The sequence below is a fragment of the Thermobia domestica genome, chromosome 17 (assembly GCF_964235325.1).
Source record: "Thermobia domestica chromosome 17, izTheDome1.hap1.1, whole genome shotgun sequence".
Taxonomy (NCBI): Eukaryota; Metazoa; Arthropoda; class Insecta; order Zygentoma; family Lepismatidae; genus Thermobia; species Thermobia domestica.
The window spans coordinates 7672316-7698686 of record NC_137470.1 but is presented as its reverse complement, the minus strand read 5'-3'; the positions used below and the strand labels follow the sequence as shown (position 1 = coordinate 7698686).

General features: G+C 36.1%; 1 protein-coding gene across 1 annotated transcript; it reads right to left on the bottom strand.

Annotated features, from left to right (window-relative positions):
* Positions 1 to 1183: 1183 nt before the first annotated feature.
* LOC145674605 (selenoprotein K-like) lies at positions 1184 to 25654 on the bottom strand. Its single transcript, XM_081744823.1, has 4 exons — positions 25500 to 25654; positions 11158 to 11242; positions 7829 to 7906; positions 1184 to 1440 (listed from the first exon to the last, which is right to left on the bottom strand). The coding sequence occupies exons 1-4, from the start codon at positions 25516 to 25518 to the stop codon at positions 1359 to 1361; spliced, it is 264 nt and encodes an 87-aa protein (XP_081600949.1). The 5' UTR covers positions 25519 to 25654; the 3' UTR covers positions 1184 to 1358.
* Between the last annotated feature and the right edge of the window lie 717 nt (positions 25655 to 26371).

Sequence of the window (26371 nt, the reverse complement as noted above, 5' to 3'; positions counted from 1 at the left end):
ATTACTACCTGCTCAGTGACACAAAAAAGCGTATACTCCAAAATGTACTAGTGAATTCCATTGATTCAGTTAGGAGTTTGTTTCTGCGTTCGCTCAAGCAAATGTTTTCCAGGATCTAAGAATCTTTGAGACTTTTTGTCAACAACAGCAGAGAAATGTTTGCTGCCCTAACCTAAAAAATGTTATGTTAAAAACAGCGCTTCTTTATTTAGCTATATACACTTTTTAAGTGCGTAAAAATGAAAATGAAATGACATCTTTAAGTTTTACGTCCCACGTGTATGCCGGCTAGGCTAAAGGAGACGGTGATGATGAGAAATGAATGAAATGGTGGAATGAAAAGTGGGAGGAAACGGCAGAACTCCGAGAAACCCTACGCACATACTGTTTGTCCAGCACAAAGCTCAGTTGGCACGAGCTGGGATCGAACCAAGGACTCCAAAGGTGAAGGTTCTACCACTGAGCCACCGCGGCTCCTAGAATTCAAAGTGATCAGGAAGTAGGCGCTCTATTTATCAAGTAAAATTTGCTAACACTTGGTGGTTTTTTTCACCATGCCGAGAGCCTATGTATTTCAAAATAACTTTCTACCATTTACTGTTTAAACAACCTTTCTCCACATTTCACTTATCTTGCTTTATGAGAAACTAATTTGTAACGGACACACCTTTGAATTTCATTCTAGACACTTAGACAAATAACTTGACATGTAATATATATATAACGATGGCTTATTTCTTACCTGAATGTTGATAAAGCAATACTGCAACTGTATTTTTTTTTCGTTATAATTTATTTACAGGAATAAAAATACATTCTTTTTAAATTTAAGAAATAAATAATGAATTACACACATTAGTGCCATCAACATGAAGGCACACAACATGTTTCAAATTAATACATAAATTCTTTGCCTCATCCAGAGTCGTCCTATCATCAGTCTACACCGCACCTATCATGTAGGTTTATCAGCGCAACGTCATTAAAAATTATTTATGTTGTGATTTACATGTATTCTTCACTAACAATACATTATGCGTTCATCACTTGTCTTTTCATTCGAAAAAATCTCACAATGACAACGTATCCAGGAATATTTCTTCTAACTACAATAAAAGTTTTAAAAATGAAGAATACCTGCAACCACAAATAAATATTCAGGAAAGTCCTCGATGGATGAGTGCCAAGTCACATCATAGAAAAGTACAGCATAGAAAGGAAGTCAAACAAACAAACGGAAGGGAAAGCTGGTTATGTACAGGATTAGTGGAAGTTCGAGATCTTCAAGTGTGAAAAGTTTAGAGACATGACTTGGCAAGAATTACAGGGCTCCTTCGGAGAAGGAGCCTTCTTTAACCTCATCCGCCTCCCATCATTGGTGGGCCGTTGCAAGAACCTGGTCCAAAGCCTCCTAGTCTTCTCTGAGGTGGGCGCGGGGGCCTGAAAATAAATCAAATAACTATGATTACACGCTTGTTGCACATGCTAATTTACAGAATATGTTCAGAACCTGAAACTAATTTTACTGTGGAGATTGCGGTGCTAGAATTTGACTATTTTTACAAACAACTTACCAAAAATATTTCATTTAGTCCCGCTATTTCAAGTATATTACAGCTTTCCCTGAGAAGGAAGAGGTAAACGCGTTACAATACAGGAAAAAAAAAAAAAAAAAAAAACACTACGGCACCCACTTCACAGTCAATAAGCCATAGGAAAATAGACGCCATGATACAAATAGTAACCATTGAATTGTTAAAGCATTAAAGATTAATTTCCAAGGCAGTTTATTATTATTTATTATTACTATTATTCGTTTTTAACAAGTTCAATGAATATCAGAAGTGCTTCTAGTAGATTTTCTCTTCTTTTACCGTTGTAACCTGATTTAGTTGATGATTTTTTTTTTTCTGAATGCTTCTTATTATAATTTTGAAACTATAGAACTTAAAAAGTAAAATTTGAACAAAGTAAACATTTATTTTTGAAAATTAATTTGTATCAAATACAAAGAGTGGAAAAAATTACAGACTGGACCGAGGATCTCCAGCATACCGTTTCGCTGCGTTAGCCACTACGCCACCTACCTCATTCTCGAGGTCGGTGCTCTCATTTCGGACCACGTGGGTTGCACCACAGACCACTGCTGTGATTGGACAATCCTGTGTCCATATATCGAGCATCTTATGAAGGTTCTGATTTCATATACACTAATGAAATAAATGCCGGAGGTCCCGGGTTCGAGTCTCAGTCCAGTGAGTCACTCTTTCACTCTTTGTTGAGTTGATTTTAACGTCTCTTTCAGCAGCGAGGCTATATGAGACGGGACCTATTGACTAACATGGAATCCGATCCACATGAGTTCACTCTTTGTGCTGGAATTCGCACCCATAGAGGATTCGGTGTGTTGAAAAAAAAAAAAAAAAAAAAAAAACCTTCCCCTTTCGTTACAATATTTGAAATCACAACTGTCATACAGTGTGATGGATAGAGTCATAAAATATATGGATAGAGTATTGTCCAATCACAGCAAGAGTCTGTGGTACAATCCGCGGCAAAAAAAAAAAAAAAAAAAAAAAAAAAAAAAAAAAAAAACTGCAACATGAGCATATAAGTTTATTGTGAAATGACGAAGTCCTTTGCTCCAAAATAAGTGTGCATGGGAGGAGGCCGAGGTTTCTCCTGGCGTGATTCGCTCCACTTAGACGTTATGTTCATTCCCTGTGCTGTTAGGCGTAGTTTCACAATGAACTTACATCTTTATGTTGCAGGTTTTTTGCCGCGGATTGTACAACCGACGTGGTCCGAGATGAAAGCACCAACCTAGAGAGTAAGTAGCTGTTTTGGGAAGCGGGCTAGATGGCGTAGTACTCAACGAATCAGCACGCTATGCTGGAGGTTCCGGGTCCGAGTCCCGTTCTAGTCAGTCACGTTTTCACGTGTTAGAATTCTTACCAATAGAGGATTTGATGTGTTAAAAAAAAAAGAAAAATCGGTTCTTTCCTCCATTCATTAGTATAATTTGTTTCATCAAATACATTAACTGAGGAAAGGAATGATATATTGCCGAAATTGCAACACAGATCAGTAAATGCTTGCTTTGGTCAGATTAAAGCTTCAATGTAACTTAAAATATAGAGACTTTCGGATGGAGCAATAAATGTAGGAACTTTTGAGCTTATTAGTCCAAGGAATAGTTGGCTATTTACATAAATATACTTCAGAATTTCTATTAGATTTGGGGTGAGTACTCTATAAAACGAAAGTGAAGACAAATGAAAACTGATTTCATTTTTATAAGTTACGAGCTACGCAATATATGAGAAACTAAAGCTTGAGATTGCACACTTGAAATACCAATGGTTTCAGAGGAACCGCGTCCGAGACTTCTATTTACTCAAAGCACTCAAATAGCTATTGAATGCAATGTTTCAACGACAAGTTCTCGCTTTCCTTAGTGTGCGTCCCTTAAGAAATCCAACTCCTTGTACAGCTAGATATTTTGATCAGTTTCCTTCATTCCAAAAATAATATTTAGTGTTCTTGAATTATAGATGATATGTTGTTAACCCCCCTCCCCCCCAGCTACAGTAAAATAAACTGAGTTGCAATTAAATGCTAGTCTGGCGCACGGTACGTCCTCTACATAGTGTTCCAGAGCAGACCCTTCCCACGTTGATTTTCCCTTGAAGATTAAAGAAAGCCTATTTACAACATAATTTGCACACATGTCCTAATGCACACATGTCGGTCTGGAACTACATGTTTCTTGTATACGGTTGGCAACACTATCTTCCTCATGTTATGCACATGTTGTATTGCTGCTGTGACGTGTGCTGACTGTTTAAGGGTGGTAACATCTCAAGTCTCAGTACTATAAGCGTGCCTGTTTGGGGCTCATCATCGTACGTTGTCGCTACTTGTTGATCCGACCACTGTTTGTGTCACTCGTTCTCTGGTCTTTTAACTACGTTTCGCTGGGTGTGGGAATATTCATGGTGTAGTGATTGCACCCCTCCTATTTGTACGTCACTGCATTTGTCGGGTGCAACGTTCTATGAAATTTTTTGACCTGACTGAGATATATCCTTCTGCGTGTGTGATATATCAGCATCGCCGCTTTTTGGACAACTCTCACGGTACAACGGTGTGGCTTTCGACCATTTTCTTAATTTCATGTGCATTGTCCTTAAGTTTGTCGATGTATTACTTTACCACACTGGATATTCATATATATATGTGTGTGTGTGTGTGAGAGAGAGAGAGAGAGATGTACCACACGTAACGACTACAGGCGTAATGTAAAAAAAGAAAAAAAAATGACTATGAAGCACAAAATTGCAGATTAATTTGTATGCTTAACAATACACTCTTCGTATCATTACACTTGACACTGCCAACGGAAAATAGTAACGCAAAAGGGTAAGCAAAAATAAACTATACACAACAAGTATAATAACTGTTTTCTCTTGTTTCATGAAGTTGAAGGAAAACAAGCGTTTCGCTATAGTCCGAAAAAGAGTTACAAAACGGGTAGTACCAGAAAAGAAAAAAGTAATCTGATGAATCTTCCGATGCGAAATTAATATATCTGTTACATACTTGTAATCATTTTACATACCCACATATAGTAATTCTAATTTCTTCATTGTGTTCATTGTGCCTCGGTAGCTCAGTGGTAGAGCGTTCACCTTTGGTAAAGGGGTCCTTGTTTCGATCCCAGCTCGCGCCAACTGAGCTTTGTGGTGGACAAACACCGTGTGGGTTCTCCCGTTTCCTCCCACTTGTTTCATTCCATCATTTCATTCATTTCTCATCATCACCGTCTACTTTAGCCTACAAATCATAAACGTGAGACGTAAAACTTAAAGAATTCATTTAATTATCATTGTGTTCATTTCTTGGAATCATTCTGCACCTCCAGAATAAGACTGTCGTAATCTGCAAAATTAATGAACTGCCCTTGTATATCGACCGGGGTAATAATACAGTATATATACATAAGAAATCCCAAAGTGCGAATGGAAAACTGATAACTCACCAGGAAAATGAAATGAAATCCTTCAGTTTTACGTCCCACGCCTATACCGGTTAGGATAAAGGAGACGGTGATGATGAGAAATTAAAGGAATGGTGGAATGAAGAAACTGGGAGCAAAGAGAACCCCGAGAAAACCAACGCACACGGTGTTTGTCCACCACAAACTTTACCTGGCGCAAGCTGGGATCTATCCAAGGACCCCACACACCAGAGGTGAACGCTGTACCAATGAGCAACCGCGGCCTTAACTCACAAGAAATAGTAAACTGCAGTCAAACACAGTATAAAATAGAAAGTACCCTAAAAAGCGCATTCGTTAAATACTTCATCAGATAAGAAAGGAAAAAAATTATCACGGTAAAATAACTGTAAAGCATCCAAGAGACATCTGGATTTTACTGGGCCGAATGTAACTTTTATGCTAAAGAGAGAGAGAAAATACAGAGCTATTTACGATAGGAGAATTTAAGATTTTCCTTAGGTCATAGCAAAACAATGTCAGTTTGAAACTCAGGAATTGGCTCAGATGAGCAGTACTGCATATCGAGACATGTATACTTTTTGGTATTTTGGGCTGCAAACAGCAGAAATCTCATCAGGCATGAAATAAAGGTTATACACAACACAAAGTTCTGTGAGAGGTTATACAAAAGTCAGGTTTCGGGCTAGGGAAAAAAAAAAGTTGTTTCAGGTGCTATTACTTTGGCCATACAGCTGGGCTATCCTGGTTTCTCATTGTCTCGTAGAATCGTTGTTGCTCGTTGACTAGCTATAACATGTCGGTCAAAAAATCAAGCGAAATCACCCCAGACCCTCAGTGTTCTAGAAAATACTGAATTTACTCCCACTTAGCCAAGTTTATTCGATTAGCTCTATCTTGACAGTTCTTAGTAGTTCTGCCAAGAACGTACGATTCCTTTGGCCCAAGCTCGCGAAGTTCGCACTTCAAGATTACGCACTACTTAACAGATCCTGACAATCTGTAATACCGCCAATAATCTAAAAATCTAGGGTATATAAGGAATCGTCTACGCTCGCTAGAGAGCTGTTATCGACGAAAATCGGGCAGATAAGAGGGGGTGGAGTTATGGGAGTTCTTTTGCCACTTTAGTTTTGGTTACGGTTCATTTCCTCAACCGAAGCGCACTTCGTATATAGGGAATGCCGCCTTCTACGCATAGTGCATAAGGCATCATTCGAAGAATCTTGCAGAAAACATCTCCGATAACTAAATGGCCAACCAGAACACTCATTTGTAACAATTGACAGTCTCTTGTCAACTCCACGAGGAGTCTTAGTTGCCACAAGTTAGTAATTGATTCTCTGTTCCTAAGACCAGTTTCCTTGTCCTTATATTGTCTGATATCTGTTTCATATTAGTCATGGTATTGGGAAGAAAGACCAGACATAGAGGGTGTTAAGACGTTGCAACCCTACAAGTACTATGAAAAGAGGGATAGAGGGATGAAGAGATGCTATTTAAAAATCACCATCGGAAGTTGAAAGAAATTTGCCGAACTGCGCTTCCGTTGAGTGAACGCACAACAGTTCATCAGACGATTAGCATATATCACGTAAAAGACAAATATATATGTATATTAGTTAGCAGTATTTAGTTTAATCGGTCACGGCTGTTTTGCAAAGAAAGTTTGTTATATATTAAATAAAATAAGAAACAGTAGATGAAAAATAATGAAAGCGAGGTGTATCTTTTTAGTTTTACTGGTTTTAATTAAAACAATTTCATACTCGAAGTCTCGCCAATGTTTATTAATAAGGTACACATAGCGATAATAGAAATAAACATATGACAGTATTTGTAATAAGATCGTTCACTGATTGTTGATTTTTTTTTTAGCTTAGCGTCCCTTTCAGCAGCGAGGCTATATGAGGCACTGATTATTGAATGGTAATAGTCAATTAACACGTGATCAGATTATTTGTGTAGATCAAATACCGTGTTTGCACAAATATAGGTCGCGTGCGAACATAGGCCGCACCTAAACTTTTGACACGAGATTATAGAAAAAAGTAAATCTAGAATATAGAATCCACACCGTACTAAATTTTCGAGAAAGTTCAATTAGACAGTACTTTGAGTTTCATCCCTCTCTTTCCCCTTCTTCAACTCTCGCATAACTTAAGAGTGACTCATCGTCAATAGGACACGATTTGTGTATTGGGGGGTCTGATGACGTGACTAACTTAAACGACATTGTCAGGAAGTTCAAAGCTGATTTATTCGAGAAAACTTGACCACTTGCTTTCTGAGTGACGAGAAATGAGCGTACTAGTTAGACACCGAAATTTAAACTTCAAGTTACCAGCTATACAAAGGAACAGAGAGAGCGGGAAGCTGGACGCAGATTTGGTGTTGATGAAAAAAACTTGGTCGGTGTTGTGCAAGTGAAGAAGAAACTCTTAAATAATTTGAAAAGTTGGTGTTCATTTCGAGGGCAAAAGTGCAAATATCCAGCTGTGGAAAAAGATTTGCTTGATTTTGTAGTATAAAACAGGAAATGTGGATACGTTGTTACACCTGAAATGATTCAAATTGAAGGCTGCAAAATAATACATGTACATGTCATTTTGAAACTGACAATTTCTGATCTCGATAATAAGCTGCACCATGATTTTTCAAGCCAACATATAGAAAAAAAGAGTGCGGCCTATATTCGCGAAAATACGGTATCCAAATCCATTGACAGTGCATAGAATAATATTAAAGAATTATCACTAACGAACATATAAAATGAATTAGCATTTGTGATAAGGAAATCTGACTTACCCTTGACCGGGTGGTCTGTACTCTGTAGTATATCTATCGCCTCTTCTATTGGAGCCAGGATTTATAAGTGTTTGAATGCTAAAAGAAAAAAGTGAACAATAGTAACAATGGACACAAAATACTACAGTAATAACTTCTTAAAATTATGTAGGCGCATGAGATGATGATTCAAATTAACAGTTTTTATTCCGCTTTAAGCTTATGTGACCCCTTCCAGCATAACCCGGCTGTTGCATAATAACATCAAGGCGAAACAAACTTATTTCTGTCCATATATGATATGAATATATAGAGCAAATTATCTAAACCAAATAAACCTGGTTAAAAAAAAAAAAAAAAAAAAAAAAAAAAAAAAAACTGGTCTAAACCAAAAAAAACGTTTTTTTTTTGTTTTTTTCAATAAAAACCATGGTTTTTGCCAACCCTGGTAAATTATCATGCGTAGTTTCCGAGAAAATCGAAAAAGTAACTTTTGTAGCGCAAAATGTACGGATTTTGTTTGAAACTACCCATAACCATTTATGCCATTTAAGTCCAGCTCAACAGTATGTATCAACTGGTGTCTATTTCGTATTTGTATATTCCTACCCCTCCCTATTACATATTAATAGCATTGGGAAACACGTTAAGAGTCTTCATCCCGGCGAAATTAAAATACCGCTAATTTTACAGTAATTGTGTGATATCTTCAAATAGATAAAAGATAATCGAAATGTGGAACAAGAGCGCCCTAGACAATATTATTTTACATGAGATACCGTTATCACGACTTATCTCCTTTCGATTTCGAGCCATTTTGAAAATCACCATTTATTTTCGCGTTTCTAAACAGCTGAAAACGGAAAGCCGCTAGGCGACTTGTGATAACGGTACCTCAAGCAAAATAATATTGTCTAGGGCGCTCTTGTTCCATATTTCAATTATCTTTTATCTATTTGAAGATATCACATAATTACTGTAAAATTAGCGGTATTTTAATTTCGCCGGGATGAAGGCTTTTAAATACAGGGTGTATCAAACAGGACTTTACGACTTTGACAACTCATACTGCTTTATTCATTTATCTTACAGACATGGCTTTGGTGTTAATTTTGTAGCAAAATACATCAAGTTTTGAGTAACGTACTACACTAGTTCAGAAACAAGCCACCGCAAGCGCTAGCGGCTGTTGCAGCAAAGATGCCTGCCTTTACTAGTTCCGTGCGTGCTAGCTGTGTGTATTGGTTTGAGGAATCCAAGTCTGCGACAACTGTGCAACGTAATTTTCGTACAAAGTATGGTAAAAATCCTACCAGTAGGCCTACTATTTATCAGTCACATACGTGTTTTATTGAAACTGGATGTTCGGTAAGACAAAACAAATCTTCAGGTCGTTCCCGTACATCTGAAGACCTTACCTCTTTCGGTATAAGGTTTAAAAAAAAAACAAATGTATTTTGCAACAAAATGATATCAAAACCATTTGTCTTATGCCGGGTTTGCTAAATGAGACAGTGACGATAAGAATGAATGATGATGAAATAAAGAAAGTGGGAGAACCCCGAGAAAACCCATGAACACTGTGCACCACAAAGTCTAGTTGGTGCGAGCCGGTATCGAACCACGAACCTCGTGCGCCAGAGGTGAATGCTCCACTAGTGAGCCAACGTGGCAAGGTTCTAAAACACAGGTCCACCACTCAGAGGCAAAATTAGACGAATTACAACAAAGTAAACTATTTCAAACTAACCAAAATACCACTTCCAAAAAGGACTTCCTCCAATAGTCTACATCATAAAGTAACAGTGGGGAGCAGATCCCTCCCCACACCCAAGCCTATTAATTTAAAAGAAGTCCTTCAATACAAGTGGAATTTTGGTTAATTAATAATTTCAAGTAATTTAATTTGTCGTAATTCATTCAACTTGCCGTAAAAAAAAAAAAAAAAAAAAAAAAAAAAAAAAAAAAAAAAACTACGAACATCTATAACGTAAGACAATGCAAAACAATATACTCATTGCGAAAAAATGAACTTCAAAGAGCACTACACTGTATGCGAAAAAAAACTGGAAGCCCACAAAACCCAAAACATATACAGAATAGAATAAAAAAAAAAAAAAAACTATACAATGTACACAGAACACACGACGTGTAAAGCAATATACTGCAATCTACGGAATGTGTCAAAAGTCCCCTGGCATAGGGTAAGTGTTGATATCAGAGTTGCAACAAAATGTAAGAGGGGAAATCGTCTCCAAATATAAGGTTTTCAATCTAAAGGGTTTTTTTTTTTTTTTTTTTTTTTTTTTTTTAATTGGACTAACTGTTTGGGTTGTACACTCATTATGCGCCCAATGTTAAACGAAGATGCAACGTCGCCATTTACCAGGAAGTGGATAAATTTTGTAAGACTATGATGAATTGGGGCATATTTGAAATGGGGACTGGCCATTGACACGTTAGCGTAAAAGACAGTAACTTCATTCACGTATGTTATGGGTCCCGGTAAATGCCAACGTTGCATTTTCATTTAACATTGGCGCGTAAAGAGTGTACAGCCCAAATGGCCCGTCTGATTTAAAATAATTCCTTCACTTTAGATGTAAAACATCATATTCGTGGACCGTTTCCCCTCTTAACGTTTTGTTGTAACTTTGATATTAACAGAGTTAACCTATATCAGGGAACTTCTGAGACACTCTATATAAATACTTCGACAGATCCACACAATACAGTCACATACCACGTGTACCGCCAATGAACAATTCAACATGAACTCCGAAGACGAAAGCGAAACTGAATAAAATAAAATCTGAAATAAAATTTATGCATGTAAAATCAAAAATAACACAAAAAGTTCATTTGTATAAAATTATAATTAGTTAAAACGTTATTATTACTCCATGTATAAAATAATAGACCTATATATGACTAGTATGGTTTAGTAAACAAACATGGTGGTGGAATGTTCAATAATTGAAGTTAAGTGTTTCGATAATATATTTCAGCAACAACGAAGTCTAAAAACTGAAAGAAAAGAAAGGAACAAAAAGGAACCAAAACAAAGTACGAAAAATATATTCCATTAGTTTTAAAAGGGGAGAACCTGTGTTCTACAACGTTCCAAGCCACCATCGCCACTCACAGACTTTAGAGATTGCTTTTCTCATTAATTGCTTAAAACCTTCCGAACTCATCATCCATTCGTAGTTAAAAGATTGGGGAAAAGGATGGCAATCCCGATCACAGAAAATACAGCAAACGCATAAAATAAATAAATAAGTAGAACAGACATTGTTAATCACTAATATGTGCTGCGTGCAATATTACAAACTTAAGACACTACTTACAAGAGGACGATGAAGTTTAAAATACCCCAGAACCAATTGCTGATGGTACCGACGCCCCATGGTTGGGAGTCCTTTAACTGTCCACCTGAAAAACAAAGCACAAACGTGTATGTACACAATAGTGTTGTTTAAAAAAACCTTGGCAACCCATCTTTCTATTAAAGATTAGCTTAAACGATAGAAAGAAATGTTATAAATTAGTGCTCTACTGTGCTGTGTGAATATAACATTTCTGCTTTGAATATGCGTATTATAACTTATCAACTTACACTAGAATTAAAATACTGTATTAATTAAAGTGGGTGTAAATGTTACCATTTTAATTTTACAATTGACGTTCTTCTTCTTCTTCTTCTTATTATTATTATTATTATTATTATTATTAAGCGAAGTTTTTATTTTGACTCGGAATGTGACTATAACTGATTCATCAGATCCGGTTCCCGTAGCAGTTTATGAATCATTTCCCAAGAACGATTTAATTCATCAGAGCAGTCTAGGAATCAGTTTCTCGAAACAGACAACCAGTTACGAGGAATACACTCCCAGACCACTCCGGAGAATACAAACATCTTTGACAACTGCATCCCAAACTGTTCCGGAATCCGGTTCAGGTAAATCAGTTCGTAAACAACCGTAATTTACAAGTTCTCCAAAATGTGTATTAAAAAACAATCACAGATAAATCTAACATACTTTAAATGCAGTGAAAACCAGCTTCTAAACTAACCTAATCCAAACTATCCATAATCATCAAATACGGTATCTAATTCTCAGCTAAAAATTTTTATAAAATGTAGACAACTTCCAAACTATCCATAATCATCAAATACGGTATCTAATTCTCAGCTAAAAATTTCTATAAAATGTAGACAACTTATATTCGAAAGTATATAGGGAGCTGCCGCCCTCCAACCCCCCTTCCTAAAGTAGCTGGATAAAATAAACCCTATCAAAATATTTCGTAATTTAAAAAACGCACAAATGCAAAACAAATCAGGAATAAAAATAATATCAATGAAAAAATAAAGAAAGAAAAACATTCAACGCTACAAATTTTCTCTAGCTTAATTAATACACACAATGCTTCAAAGCGATAATGTTCGAATCTAATGCTAACTTAAAAAAGACACATTCAAATTTTTCGAATATCGTATTTCCTAACTCTACACTCGGCACGAAACGAAAATTGAAGCACATGCCTTCACGGAATTGAGCAGTGAATAAACCTGGCACACACCTACTAGAAGTAGATAGGAAGAGCTGACATCACAGTAGCAACCTATCATACGACTGTACTTAATAAACAGACACCTAGTGGAAAAGATATGAACTACCGAAAACCCATCTTACAACAGACATCGCACAAAGGGCACAAACAGTTCGAACAATTCTTGCAAGTGACTGAATGTATCCTAGTCAGGGTTGGCAAAAACCATGGTTTTTATTAAAAAACCAAAAAAAAAACGGTTTTTTGGTTTAAACCAGGTTTTTATGGTTTAAATAATTTGCTCTATATATTCATATCATATATGGACAGAAATAAGTTTGTTTCGCCTTGATGTTATTATGCAACAACCGGGTTATGATGGAAGGGGTCACATAAGGTTAAAGCGGAATAAAAACCGCTTCTCGAGTTACATCCGAGAGAAATTGTCCTCCATTTGAACTCGGAACCAGGACTAATTGGCCACAAATGCGATACGTCTGCCGACTCACTCACGAAGGAATCCTGATTACAAAAATAAGTTACTGATCTTTACATGCTTCTTAATATAACTGTCAAGAGTCATTTCAGAAGGACAAAAAGATAAACAGTTGCACAAGTGAAACCATTACACAGAATTACATATGAACAATTTCAAAGTACTACGGAGTACAGAAGAACTAATTTAGTTCAAGTTAGTTAACAACGACTTTTATTGGTCCAAATTAAAGAAATACACCGACTTAATCTGCATATCAATAAGAAAAGTGAATAAAGATACGAATTATTTGAGTCCACTTTGGCTCAGACTCATTTATACATAAAAAGATACCAAAGATACTTATTTCGCTAAATGCCTCTCGTGGAGTCTGTATGACCCCCCCCCCCACACACACACACAAAAAGTACGGCATTTTCGATGTATTTTATCAATAGTAAACAGTAGTAGTCCCCGACGTTGGCGCGAATGACTCATCCTCACTCTCTTTTATGACCGGGGTCAAAGGTCAATGACTTTGGCCCGGGGTCAATGACCTAGGGGTACATAGGACCACCCCCTCTAAATTTTGGCAGGGGTACCATGGCCCACCCCCTAAATTTTGGCAGGGGTACATAGGACCACCCCCCTTAAATTTTGGAAATTGCCAAATCTAAAAATTTGGTGTGGTAGCCTAGGACCATAGTATGTACCTCTATCAGTATTGTGTGTTTATGTCGTTCCCTTTCATGGGTAAAAAATTGCCAAAAATTCAAATTTCGGGGGTTTTTGACCTAATTTATCCCCTTTGATGAGGTGTTATTACCCTATATGGTTATATGGTCATGTATAGGGGTCCATTACCTTTCATAAGACATGGGTATATTAATGCACCCCTTGAAAAATTTGGGAGGGGTACCTTGGCCCACCACTTAAATTTTGGAAATTGCCCAATTTAAACAATTGGTATTATAGTACAGGACCCTAATATGTATTATGATAAATTTGGATGGTCCACCTCGTTCCCTTTTAGGGGTACCAAATTGCCAAAATATAAACGTAAGCAATACGTAGTACCACGTGTTTGGTTTTGACCTAAGTTATCCCCTTGGATGAGGTCCTATTATTTTATATGTTTATATGAGCGTATACAGGAGTCTATTACCTTTCATAAGACATGGGTATATTGGTGCACCCCTTTAAAAATTTGGGAGGGGTACCTTGGCCCACCCCTTCATTTTTAGAAATTGCCCAATTTAAACATTTGGTATAATAGTATAGAACCCTAGTATGTATCACTATAAATTTGGGTGGTCCACCTCGTTCCCTTTCATGGGTACAAAATTACCAAATTTTAGTACAACCACGTGTTTGGTCTTTTGACCTAATTTATCGCCTTTGATGAGGTGTTATTATCCTATATGGTTATATGGGCGTATACAGGGGTTCATTACCTTTCATAAAACATGGCTATATTAATGCACCCCTTGAAAAATTTGGGAGAGGTACCTTGGCCCACCCCTTAAATTTTGGAAATTGCGCAATTTAAACATTTGGTATAATAGTATAGGACCCTAATATATATTACTATAACCTCGTCCCCTTTTAGGGGTACAAAATTGCCAAAATATAAACGTAAGCAATACGTTGTACCACGTGTTTCGTTTTTTACCTAATTTATTCCATTGGATGAGGTCCTATTACCTTATATCGTTATATGGCCACATATGGGGATTCATTTCCTATCATAAGACTTAGGTACATTTGTGCACACGTTTAAATTTTTTGGGAGGGGTACTTTGGCCCACCCCTTTAATTTTGGAAATAGCCCCTTTTACATGTTTGGTATTATAGTATAGGACCCTAATATAGATTAGTATAAATTTGGGTGGTTCACCTCGTTTCCTTTCATGGGTACGAAATTGCCAAATTTTAGTACAACCACGTGTTTGGTTTTGGCTCAATTTATCCCCTTGGATGAGGTCCTATTACCTTATATGGTCATGTATATTGGTCCATTTCCTATCATAAGACATGGGTACATTGACGCACCCTTTAAAAATTTGGGAGGGGTATCTTGGCTCATCCACTCGGTTTTAGAAATTGTTTAATATAAGCATTTGGTATCATAGTACAGGACTTCAATATGTACCACTATATATTTGGATGGTCCACATCGTTCCCTTTCATGGGTAAAGAACCACCAAAAATCAAATTTCGGAGGTTATTGACCCCTTTGATAAGTATTTAGCACGTTATATGGGTATGTACAGAGGTTTATTACCTTTATATGTTTATGTTCCCTTTTAAATTTGGGAATTATCAAATAACAAAATTCGGTAAACGTTTTCTAGGACCCATTGGTGTTCCTCTTATGGCCAAATATTCAAAATTTAAATGTTATTGACCGGCTTTATTATTGAATAAGTACAGGATTTATTACTTTTTCATAAGAGACAGGTGTATTTGTGTACCAATCTTACATTTTCGGAGGGGGTACATTTCTTATTGTCGTATCAATAATTGGTGATTGTTTTTAAAATTGGATAGTATTTAATTCATTGGGTAAATCATTGTCAAATATGAGTATGATCACGTGATCAGTTATTGACCTATGATGGGATTAGGATTCCAGGACATTGGTAGATTGAAACTTTGTAGGATAATTTGAGAATGCGTCATTGGTTTTGATTATTCCCGCCAAATAAAAAACGTAAGCAAGACGTTGTACCACATGATTGTCCTTGATGAGGTAGTGTACAGGGATTCATTTCCTTTGTTGTGGTACTTCTTAAGTTTGAGTACACACACTTCTAGAAAACAGTTGGTTCTACTCAGGTAAACAATTGACGGACATTATTGACCTTATTGAACATATAATGATATGATTAACTCTAAGACTTAGGTATATCAAGAGAAGTATTCTTTAAATTTGGGAATGGTGATAAACAGAATTTTAACATAAGGCGCGAAATTTGAAACAATACATTGAACTTTAGTCACAGCTCATAGTCTAAGATCATTGGTGGTGATTGATTTGACCTTGAGCTTTAGAAATCTGATAGGCAACCTTATTGAATCTTATGACTCATAGACGAAAGGCAATACATGCTACAACAGTTTGAAATTTAATCATAAGGTGATGTAATCTGACACTAGCAAAGTTATTGTTAATGCAATTTGATTGGCTGATCACTATCTTTCCTGCAATTTGATTGGTTGATCACTATCTTTCGTGCAATCTGATTGGTTGCTGATTTTCAAATCTTTGCTGCATTTAGTTTTAAGTTTTGTTTAACATTTAAAAATCTTGGTTTCGTTCAACATTTTGCACTCACTGATAAATATGATCAAAACCGTTTATTTGTTAATCGAATAGTTAAAAACCGGATAAAGTTTGACGGTTAACCGTGAAACGTAATTTTTTTTAGTTTGAAAATATTTGTTTGAAAGTTTTTGTTTGAAAATTCTTGTTTCAAATCTGTGTTTGAATTTTTTGTTTCATAATTTTGTTTGAAATTTATCTTTCAAAATTTTTGTTTGAAATTTTTTTGTTTGAAAATTTTTAATTTTTTTGTTGCAAAATTTTGTTTAAAATTTTTTGTTCGAAATTTTTGTTTTGAAATTTTTCGTTTTCCAATTTTTTTGTTTGAAATTTTTTGTTTCAAAATTTTGTTTGAAAATTTTTTCGTTTCAAAATTTTGTTTGAATTTTTCGTTTCCAAATTTTTTCGTTTCAAAATTTTGTTTCAAAGTTTGGTTTGACATTTTTAAAAGTTTGTGCACTCATTAGTAAAGAACCGGAACTGTTTAGAACTAAAACCTCTGGCAACATTGTGGTGCAATAGTACACGTCCGAACATGATAATGCAACGTCATCAGTTTTGCATCATATATAAGTATCGTTCGAGGTAGTATTCATAATAACATCATCATGGCTACTTGTCTCCGGTTTCGAAACACACGTGATGTGATGAAATCATTTACCAAGATTACTGATTTACAACAAAATATACCTTATAGAATCTTAGCTAGCCAAAAAATCCCTACAAAGTTTGGATTAAGAATCGTAGTGAAGCTTGAAAATGATAAGAATATAATTTTACCAGCAAGATATTTACCGATGGAAGCATCAAAACAAGAAGAACTGTTGCGTTTCTTAAATACTGGATCTGTATCTTTATGTTACAAAGGATTCTTGGGTCGAAGTCATCAATTTAAATTTAGTACACAGCCGGTTTCGTCAGCAATTGTGATAAAATCATGAATTCAAACGTCAGCACATTCCTTTGACATCATACGTAGTTGTATGAATTTGGTTAGTCAGCATGACGTCAGCAACTGTGATGAAATCATGAATTCAAACGTCAGCACATTCCTTTCCAATGACGTTAGTAATAACTATAAAATCAGCAAATACAGTGTCATCCCACGAAATCATTTGAGCAAGTGCGTTTCAGCAGGAAAGATGTGTACTTCTAACGATAAAGAGTTCATCTTCGCAAGCTATTATCCAATAAATATATTTCAAACAAAACATGTGATGATTGGTATCAGTACTACAACGTTTGAACCAGTGATTCAATTGGGCAAAGCAGAACAATTTGGTGTACAATTGACCTTCGAAGAATGGCAAATATTATGTTCACGAATCGACCAAATGAATGATTATTTTCATGATGAGCTAAATGTGACCATAGTCAAATCATTAGGCTCAAATCATGAAGTGGTGATGCGTACAGTCCTCGAAGAGAAGATGGTGCTGTTACGTAAAAAGAGTACATTTCATGTCCCTCGCAACATGGTGTATCTAACGCAAACGGAATGGAACAAATTCATCAACGTATTACAGTGTGTGAAACATGCAGTGGAAGTGTGCAACAAAACAAGTATATTGCTGAAAAAGTACTATTTTGTGGCTAGCTAAGATTCTATAAGGTATATTTTGTTGTAAATCAGTAATCTTGGTAAATGATTTCATCACATCACGTGTGTTTCGAAACTGGAGACAAGTAGCCATGATGATGTTATTATGAATACTACCTCGAACGATACTTATATATGATGCAAAACTGATGACGTTGCATTATCATGTTCGGACGTGTACTATTGCACCACAATGTTGCCAGAGGTTTTAGTTCTAAACAGTTCCGGTTCTTTACTAATGAGTGCACAAACTTAAAAGATATCAAACCAAAATTTTCCAAACAATAATTTCAAACAAAAAAGTTTACAAACAAATATTTCGAACAAAAATCTTTGAAACAAAATTTTGAAAAAAAAAAAAATTTTGAAACGGAAAAACTTGGAAACGAAAAAATTCAAACAAAAAATTTCAACATCCTAATCCTAATCCCATCATAGGTCAATAACTGATCACGTGATCATACTCATATTTGACAATGATTTACCCAATGAATTAAATACTATCCAATTTTAAAAACAATCACCAATTATTGATACGACAATAAGAAATGTACCCCCTCCGAAAATGTAAGATTGGTACACAAATACACCTGTCTCTTATGAAAAAGTAATAAATCCTGTACTTATTCAATAATAAAGCCGGTCAATAACATTTAAATTTTGAATATTTGGCCATAAGAGGAACACCAATGGGTCCTAGAAAACGTTTACCGAATTTTGTTATTTGATAATTCTCAAATTTAAAAGGGAACATAAACATATAAAGGTAATAAACCTCTGTACATACCCATATAACGTGCTAAATACTTATCAAAGGGGTCAATAACCTCCGAAATTTGATTTTTGGTGGTTCTTTACCCATGAAAGGGAACGATGTGGACCATCCAAATATATAGTGGTACATATTGAAGTCCTGTACTATGATACCAAATGCTTATATTAAACAATTTCTAAAACCGAGTGGATGAGCCAAGATACCCCTCCCAAATTTTTAAAGGGTGCGTCAATGTACCCATGTCTTATGATAGGAAATGGACCAATATACATGACCATATAAGGTAATAGGACCTCATCCAAGGGGATAAATTGAGCCAAAACCAAACACGTGGTTGTACTAAAATTTGGCAATTTCGTACCCATGAAAGGAAACGAGGTGAACCACCCAAATTTATACTAATCTATATTAGGGTCCTATACTATAATACCAAACATGTAAAAGGAGCTATTTCCAAAATTAAAGGGGTGGGCCAAAGTACCCCTCCCAAAAAATTTAAACGTGTGCACAAATGTACCTATGTCTTATGATAGGAAATGAATCCCCATATGTGGCCATATAACGATATAAGGTAATAGGACCTCATCCAATGGAATAAATTAGGTAAAAAACGAAACACGTGGTACAACGTATTGCTTACGTTTATATTTTGGCAATTTTGTACCCCTAAAAGGGGACGAGGTTATAGTAATATATATTAGGGTCCTATACTATTATACCAAATGTTTAAATTGCGCAATTTCCAAAATTTAAGGGGTGGGCCAAGGTACCTCTCCCAAATTTTTCAAGGGGTGCATTAATATAGCCATGTTTTATGAAAGGTAATGAACCCCTGTATACGCCCATATAACCATATAGGATAATAACACCTCATCAAAGGCGATAAATTAGGTCAAAAGACCAAACACGTGGTTGTACTAAAATTTGGTAATTTTGTACCCATGAAAGGGAACGAGGTGGACCACCCAAATTTATAGTGATACATACTAGGGTTCTATACTATTATACCAAATGTTTAAATTGGGCAATTTCTAAAAATGAAGGGGTGGGCCAAGGTACCCCTCCCAAATTTTTAAAGGGGTGCACCAATATACCCATGTCTTATGAAAGGTAATAGACTCCTGTATACGCTCATATAAACATATAAAATAATAGGACCTCATCCAAGGGGATAACTTAGGTCAAAACCAAACACGTGGTACTACGTATTGCTTACGTTTATATTTTGGCAATTTGGTACCCCTAAAAGGGAACGAGGTGGACCATCCAAATTTATCATAATACATATTAGGGTCCTGTACTATAATACCAAATGTTTAAATTGGGCAATTTCCAAAATTTAAGTGGTGGGCCAAGGTACCCCTCCCAAATTTTTCAAGGGGTGCATTAATATACCCATGTCTTATGAAAGGTAATGGACCCCTACACATGACCATATAACCATATAGGGTAATAACACCTCATCAAAGGGGATAAATTAGGTCAAAAACCCCCGAAATTTGAATTTTTGGCAATTTTTTACCCATGAAAGGGAACGACATAAACACACAATACTGATAGAGATACATACTATGGTCCTAGGCTACCACACCAAATTTTTAGATTTGGCAATTTCCAAAATTTAAGGGGGGTGGTCTTATGTACCCCTAGGTCATTGACCCCGGGCCAAGGTCATTGACCTTTGACCCCGGTCATAAAAGAGAGTGAGGATGAGTCATTCGCGCCAACGTCGGGGACTACTACTTAAACATTGAAACGAAACAATATTTAGAATTTTTCTTCGATTGCAATTACATAACAATAATAATAACTACAAAAATCACAAAATAAACATTTATAAACTTATAAAAAAAAGTTGCTTTTCTATGTATAATCTTTTTGAGTAATGAATAGAGAATTTGCGTCTGAATATAATACGAATAATATGCGGGAGTGAAACGTGATAACCCACAAATGTGTGTTCATGAAGATTTTACAAAGACTTACACTTTTACGAACATTTTTTTGTTTTTTGGTTTAAACCAGTTGGTTTTTTTGAAAAAAACCAGCTGGTTTAAATCTTGGTTTAAACCACCTTGGTTTAAACCAGCCAACCCTGATCCTAGTGAAAGTAGAATGTTGCTATTATTAACAAGTATTTTTCTTTTGTACAGATTTATAAAATGTTACTTTGTGATGTTGTTATCTACAATGTATACATACGAAGGCTATGAAGAAAATAACTTACGTTCTGGAATAAACACAAGTGATGGTAGACATTTTTTATCATATATATTTTGAAACCATACTCTTATACTACTTTTCGACACAGTCGCCGGATAAGTTTAGATACTTACCATAGCGATGAAAAAAGCTTACAGTTCATTGTCATGAAAAGTTGCTGCCTGTAACTTCAACCATTCCTGAACACCAACCTGAAGGTCCGTGCCGTCACAAAGTGCTGCGCTGTTAGTCAGGTTTATGTGGGAAACAAGTGGTAGTCACTTGATCTGGGCCCTATAGCAGCTGGATGAAAATCTCCGAGCCGAGTGCGGGTGGGCGTTGTCATGAAACAGCAGGACATTATGTATACAGTTTTCCAACAGCTTTCCACAACTTCTGTAACGTTTCAGTGTTGTACTACGTCACAAAAGACTGACTTGAACTACACCTTTCCTATCCCTAAACATAGAAAAGTTTCTTTGCAGACATGATTTGCAAGCACTTCCCCCCTCCCCCCCACAACTAACGTGCTTGAACCACGTCTCGTCCCAGTAACAAAATGATCAATAATGGAATCGCCTTCTTTGCCATAAGCCGCAACGAATTTCAAGGAGGCTTAGTTTTGTGTTGTATTCATTTAAACATTAACTTCTCTTAGCAGCAAATACAATCTTACTGCCTTAGGAATATTTCTTAAGGGAGAAGCGGCAATTACAAGTGCAGACTTATTATAGGAGAGCTGAGCATAGCTACGTATGGCATAAAACATGAATCAACTCAAAAACACAACCAATTTATACTAGATGGCCACTAAATAACATGAATGCCAACTAACATAGTCAGAGCAGAGGTCCAGCAGAGGGGCTCGAGTGGAAGCAAAGGGATGCTTCCGTAGGAAGCAGACCCTCAGGAACTGTGGGTTAACGAACAAATGAGGATACTGGGAAAACAATTTATACGGCACAAAACACATGCCTTGAGTGACACAGCATTGCGACACTTCTACAATCACTTTGAACATTGCCTTCACACAACACTTCAATTCATTATATCTTTTTTATGCAGTACTATGTAGTGAAGAGCACACTCTCCATTTCGGCATCACTGTTGTATCGCCGGACCGCAAGAAAATATATATATATATTGCTTCTTCTCCAAAATACTAGGTTGACACTGGCTCACTCGGCAGTTATTATTGCCCGAAATACAGTATAGACGTATAACATAAAACACAAACCAACTTGTGCTAGGTGGCCACTAAAAACTACAAATGCTATACAAACGAGTCAGAGCAGGAACGCAGAAGAGGAGCAGGCGCGTAAGTGGCAGTGGGTATACGAATAAACTAGGATAGTGTAAAAATATTTTATACAGTATGTCATAAAATGCATGGCTTATGTGTTTCACAGCTTTGGGGGAGATACTAAATGCCACCCAAAAAAGTAGCTATATACTAAAGTAGGTTACATCCGATTAGGTTTCTTTAGATGTCTTTCTTCTTTTCTGAAGTTACAATTCGTTCCCACATCTACGATAAACTGTTCGCCTGTTTAGTAGACCATGCCTCTTATACAATTGCAACAACTAACACCAGGATTGGCTGGTTTATAAATATATATATATATATATATATATATATATATATATATATATATATATATAAAAGCTTTAAATTGTGTGAACTTAATAGTGACGTTTCCACATAACAAACCATCCATTACGTTTATCTACTTTTCACCTTTTAATCAAGGGGTCCCATTTTCAATTCTCGGTCGAACCACAACCCATCTTTCAAGTGTAAACCAAGTAGCGATTCGAGGTGTCCCTTTAAGCGCAAGTCTTCTCCGTGAAAACCTTGGTATTTCATAAGGATGTTAAGCCTAAACATACGAAATGAAACCAAATTATATATTTCTGCTTGAATGAATGCCTGTTGTTTTATAAAGACGTCAAGGTTGCTTAAATATATTGATAGAAATTGGCAAAATTTATGAACTGCCTACGCAGCTTCCAACATCAACTTGGATTTGACTTTGTTTTAATTTTATTGACTGATATCTACATACCAAATTTGTAATTTAATACCTCAGTTTTAGCGTAGTGATTATGATATGTTGACCTTAAAATTTGACATACAAATAAATTTAAAGTAATAACAGGATTTTCCCAATGGCTAAGGCGGGAGTTTCCCGATTTATATATAATTCTACTTGTGTAACTGTTTATCTTTTTTTGTCCTTCTGAAATGACTCTTGACAATTATATTAACAAGTAGGCCTATGTAAAGATCAGAACAACGTATTTTTATCAGAAGTCCTTCGTGAGTCGGCAATCGCATTTGTGACCAATTAGTCCCAGTTTCGTGTCGAAATGGACAATTTCTCTTGGATGTTAGTCGAGAAGCGGTTTGGATTTCGCTTTAAGCTTATGTGACCCCTCCCAGCATAACCTTGTTGTTGCATAATAACACCAAGGCGAAACAAACTAATTTCTGTCCATATCTAATATAAATACATAGAGTAAATTATTTAAACCTAAAAAAACTGGTTTTTTGGTCTTTTCAATAAAAACCATGGCTTTTTCCAACCCTGACTAACACTCTTTACTTTTGTGTAACTCAATGAAACTCAACACAATATGCCATAGTCTTGCCATTTACTCACCGGTACTACACTGCCTTTCCCTACATCATAACAAGTGTACTTGTCCCCCAAAGTGCCTCTTCCCCCTAAATATATATTGCCGCTTACATCATCAGAAACAACTAACAACAAATATTTTCTTCAGCTACTTTCATGATCTGACTTTCACTCACTCTTCTTCACAAACTAAAATAATCTCTCCAATTCAACTGGTAATTTCTAAAATTGATCCAGCGATATAGGAGTTAACCCTCCATTTCACGCTCCGGATATAGTATACATGAAGCTGCATCAATTCCCGAAGGAGCAGGACGCTCATACTTTTAGGGATTATTCAATGAGTAGGTACGAACTTACAAAGGGGGTAACAAAACGACTTTTATTTACTTATCGACTGATACGAAAATAAAAAGAACGTACCTGTACTTTATATCTGCATGTGTAGTGATTGTACTTTATCTATGAGTATGTGTGGGGGGGAGGAGGGGAAATTAAAGCATATCGCATGTCTTGGGCACATGGATACTTCTTACTATTGCACTACGTAGAAAATTTATGGTATTGCATGTAGAAGTGATAATAGAACACAGAAGAAACGCAGATCAGGGGGTTCTCATGTATACCATTACCCACCCTTCTACATTATTTTACATATAACAGAAAAGAACCAGGTCCACCTAAAATTGAACAGATCCGAAAAATTTTGCAAATTTCATGACGTCTGGTTCATATCCAACTTCCCTCTTATTACTTTCCATTAAATGTTTCTGTATACCCCTCTATACTGAAGTATACATACCCTAGGTTAGTTAATAAGGCCATGGTTTTGAAACCCTGCCATATCGTGGTCTATTGCTTGTTTATTTAATATCACATCAATACGCGATCTCAGTCAGTCTAGAATTTAATTTCGTTTCCTCCCTAATTAATCACCCTACACTGATGGCCTTTATTACCTTTCTCGTTACTCTGATGCTGAAATTTGATGTAAATCGGTTCATTACTCCGTATGTTTTTATGCCATATAAAATTATTCTCTATCCTAGTTTATGCATTTACCCACCGTCGTTGACACGCCTGTTCGTTTCCGCTCGGGCCGAAGTGCTGCGCTTCTGGCCTGACTCGGTTAGATATTTGTGCTTGTCAGTGGTCACCAAGCTAAAGTTGATCCGTGTTTTGGCCTATGTTTAGCAGAAGGGGTCCAGCTTTTTTCTCTAAAAAATTTTACTATTTTGGTAATTTCTGCTCACATTCGGTTAGTTTACGGTAGAGTTGGTTAGTTTTAGTTAGGTTAGGCTAGTTTAGGTTACGTTAGATTAGTTTATGTTATATTAGTGTAGGAGTCCCACATAATTTTCCAAAAAATGATAGAATTTCGCTTATTTCTACTAATACTACGTTAGTTTAGGTTAGTTCAGGTTAGCTTACGTTAGTTTACGTTAGGTTAGCTTAGATTTGGTTACGTTATGTTACGTCTAAGTACTTGCATCACTCATTTCTCCTGTAAATTTTGTGTTTTTTACGTGCTTCTGGACCCCTTGTACTAAACATACTCCCGTGTTTTTAATTTGTGCCTTACGCACTGAAGTTTTATGCCATCTGTCACATACTGTATTTCTAGTCAGTCCTCCTAAAGATAATCTACACGCATTAATGCAATTGTACCATAAGAAACACTTTTTTAGGCAGTAAGAGAGCATTTGGTGCTAAGATAAGACGTTAATTTATGAATAAAAATATGTTTCCATCAAATGCGATAGCACAAAGAGTGGATGGAACGAAATTACTTAACTCATGCAATAGCTATGGCAATGTTTACAAGCGAATGACTCATGATACATTGTGTTTCGAACAATGAGTATTTCCTTCCACAAGAACGATCTTGACAATACAACAAACATATTAAATAACACAAAATAAGTTCAGAAAGGCGGATGCTTACATGAATGAATCTATTACACAATTTTACGATTTCTTCTTCCGGGTATGACTTCGTAAGAAAACATAAAACTATTTTTATGAAATAGGTTTGGATTCAGCACATATATATAAGCCCTATATACTTACACCGTACATTTAAGGTTAGAATTTTATAACCTTTAAAATTACTTACTAGCTGTTATATACACCATTTTGCCAACAATTTCTCATCTCTTAGAATACACGTCACCCTAAACTATCAGTCCTCCTTCGCTTAATTCTAGAATAAATCATTAAACAAGGAACAAACGAACGAAAAGTGAATTCGATGGAGTTTCGTCGATTATATCGATTGAAATCGAATCGTAAGTCATCTAATGGGCTCATTCCGTAACATATTCTTTCAATGGAATGCAGATTTATTAGTTTGGTTTGCGATAATCAGCATAGCACAGTGTTTCAAGTATGGGTTGCGGACCATTTTCTGATGGGTCGTGATTTTTTTTTCTTTTAATTATAAAATTGTATTTTGATTCTGGAACATATGTTGTGAAGTACTATTCAGAAAATGAAAATTTGAAGTGTTTCTTAATGAGGTGAAGAGTAAGTTGTTATGTAGAGCCCACTGGCGTAAATCCTCGGAGGACGAGGGGGACATGTCCCTCTCAATCTTGGAACTGAGGGGGACTGTTTTTCAATAATCCGATTTGGAATGTGCATTTTGAGGGAAAATGTGGTGATTGAGTTCGACTGCCACTTCATCTACATCACCTGCTACTTAATATACAGCAGGTTCACCTAAGAAATCAGATACATCTACCTTAATATGAGTTTTATCTCCGCTCCTCCAGAATAAGCCTCAAATCTGCCTGTCTCCCAACGCTGAATAGTGATGAGAGCAAAAGTCTTGGTCTTGCAGTTTTTGCAAGAGTCTTGCATGCAGTGATTTATCTACACCCTCCCAGCACCCCCCTAAAATTTTCGGACACCCCTCCGGAAATAAAGCCCTCAAGGACTTTCTAGAAAATATTTTAATCGATTTTATATTTGAGCAGAACGGGAATT

What these genes read in the sequence shown, in the direction of transcription:
- LOC145674605 (XM_081744823.1), bottom strand. An exon ending in TTAAACTTCATCGTCCTCTT is followed by an intron (nt 7,907 to 11,157) that starts GTAAGTAGTGTC and finishes TTTTTCTTTTAG; the next exon opens with CATTCAAACACTTATAAATC. An exon ending in TACAGACCACCCGGTCAAGG is followed by an intron (nt 1,441 to 7,828) that starts GTAAGTCAGATT and finishes ATTTATTTTCAG; the next exon opens with GCCCCCGCGCCCACCTCAGA.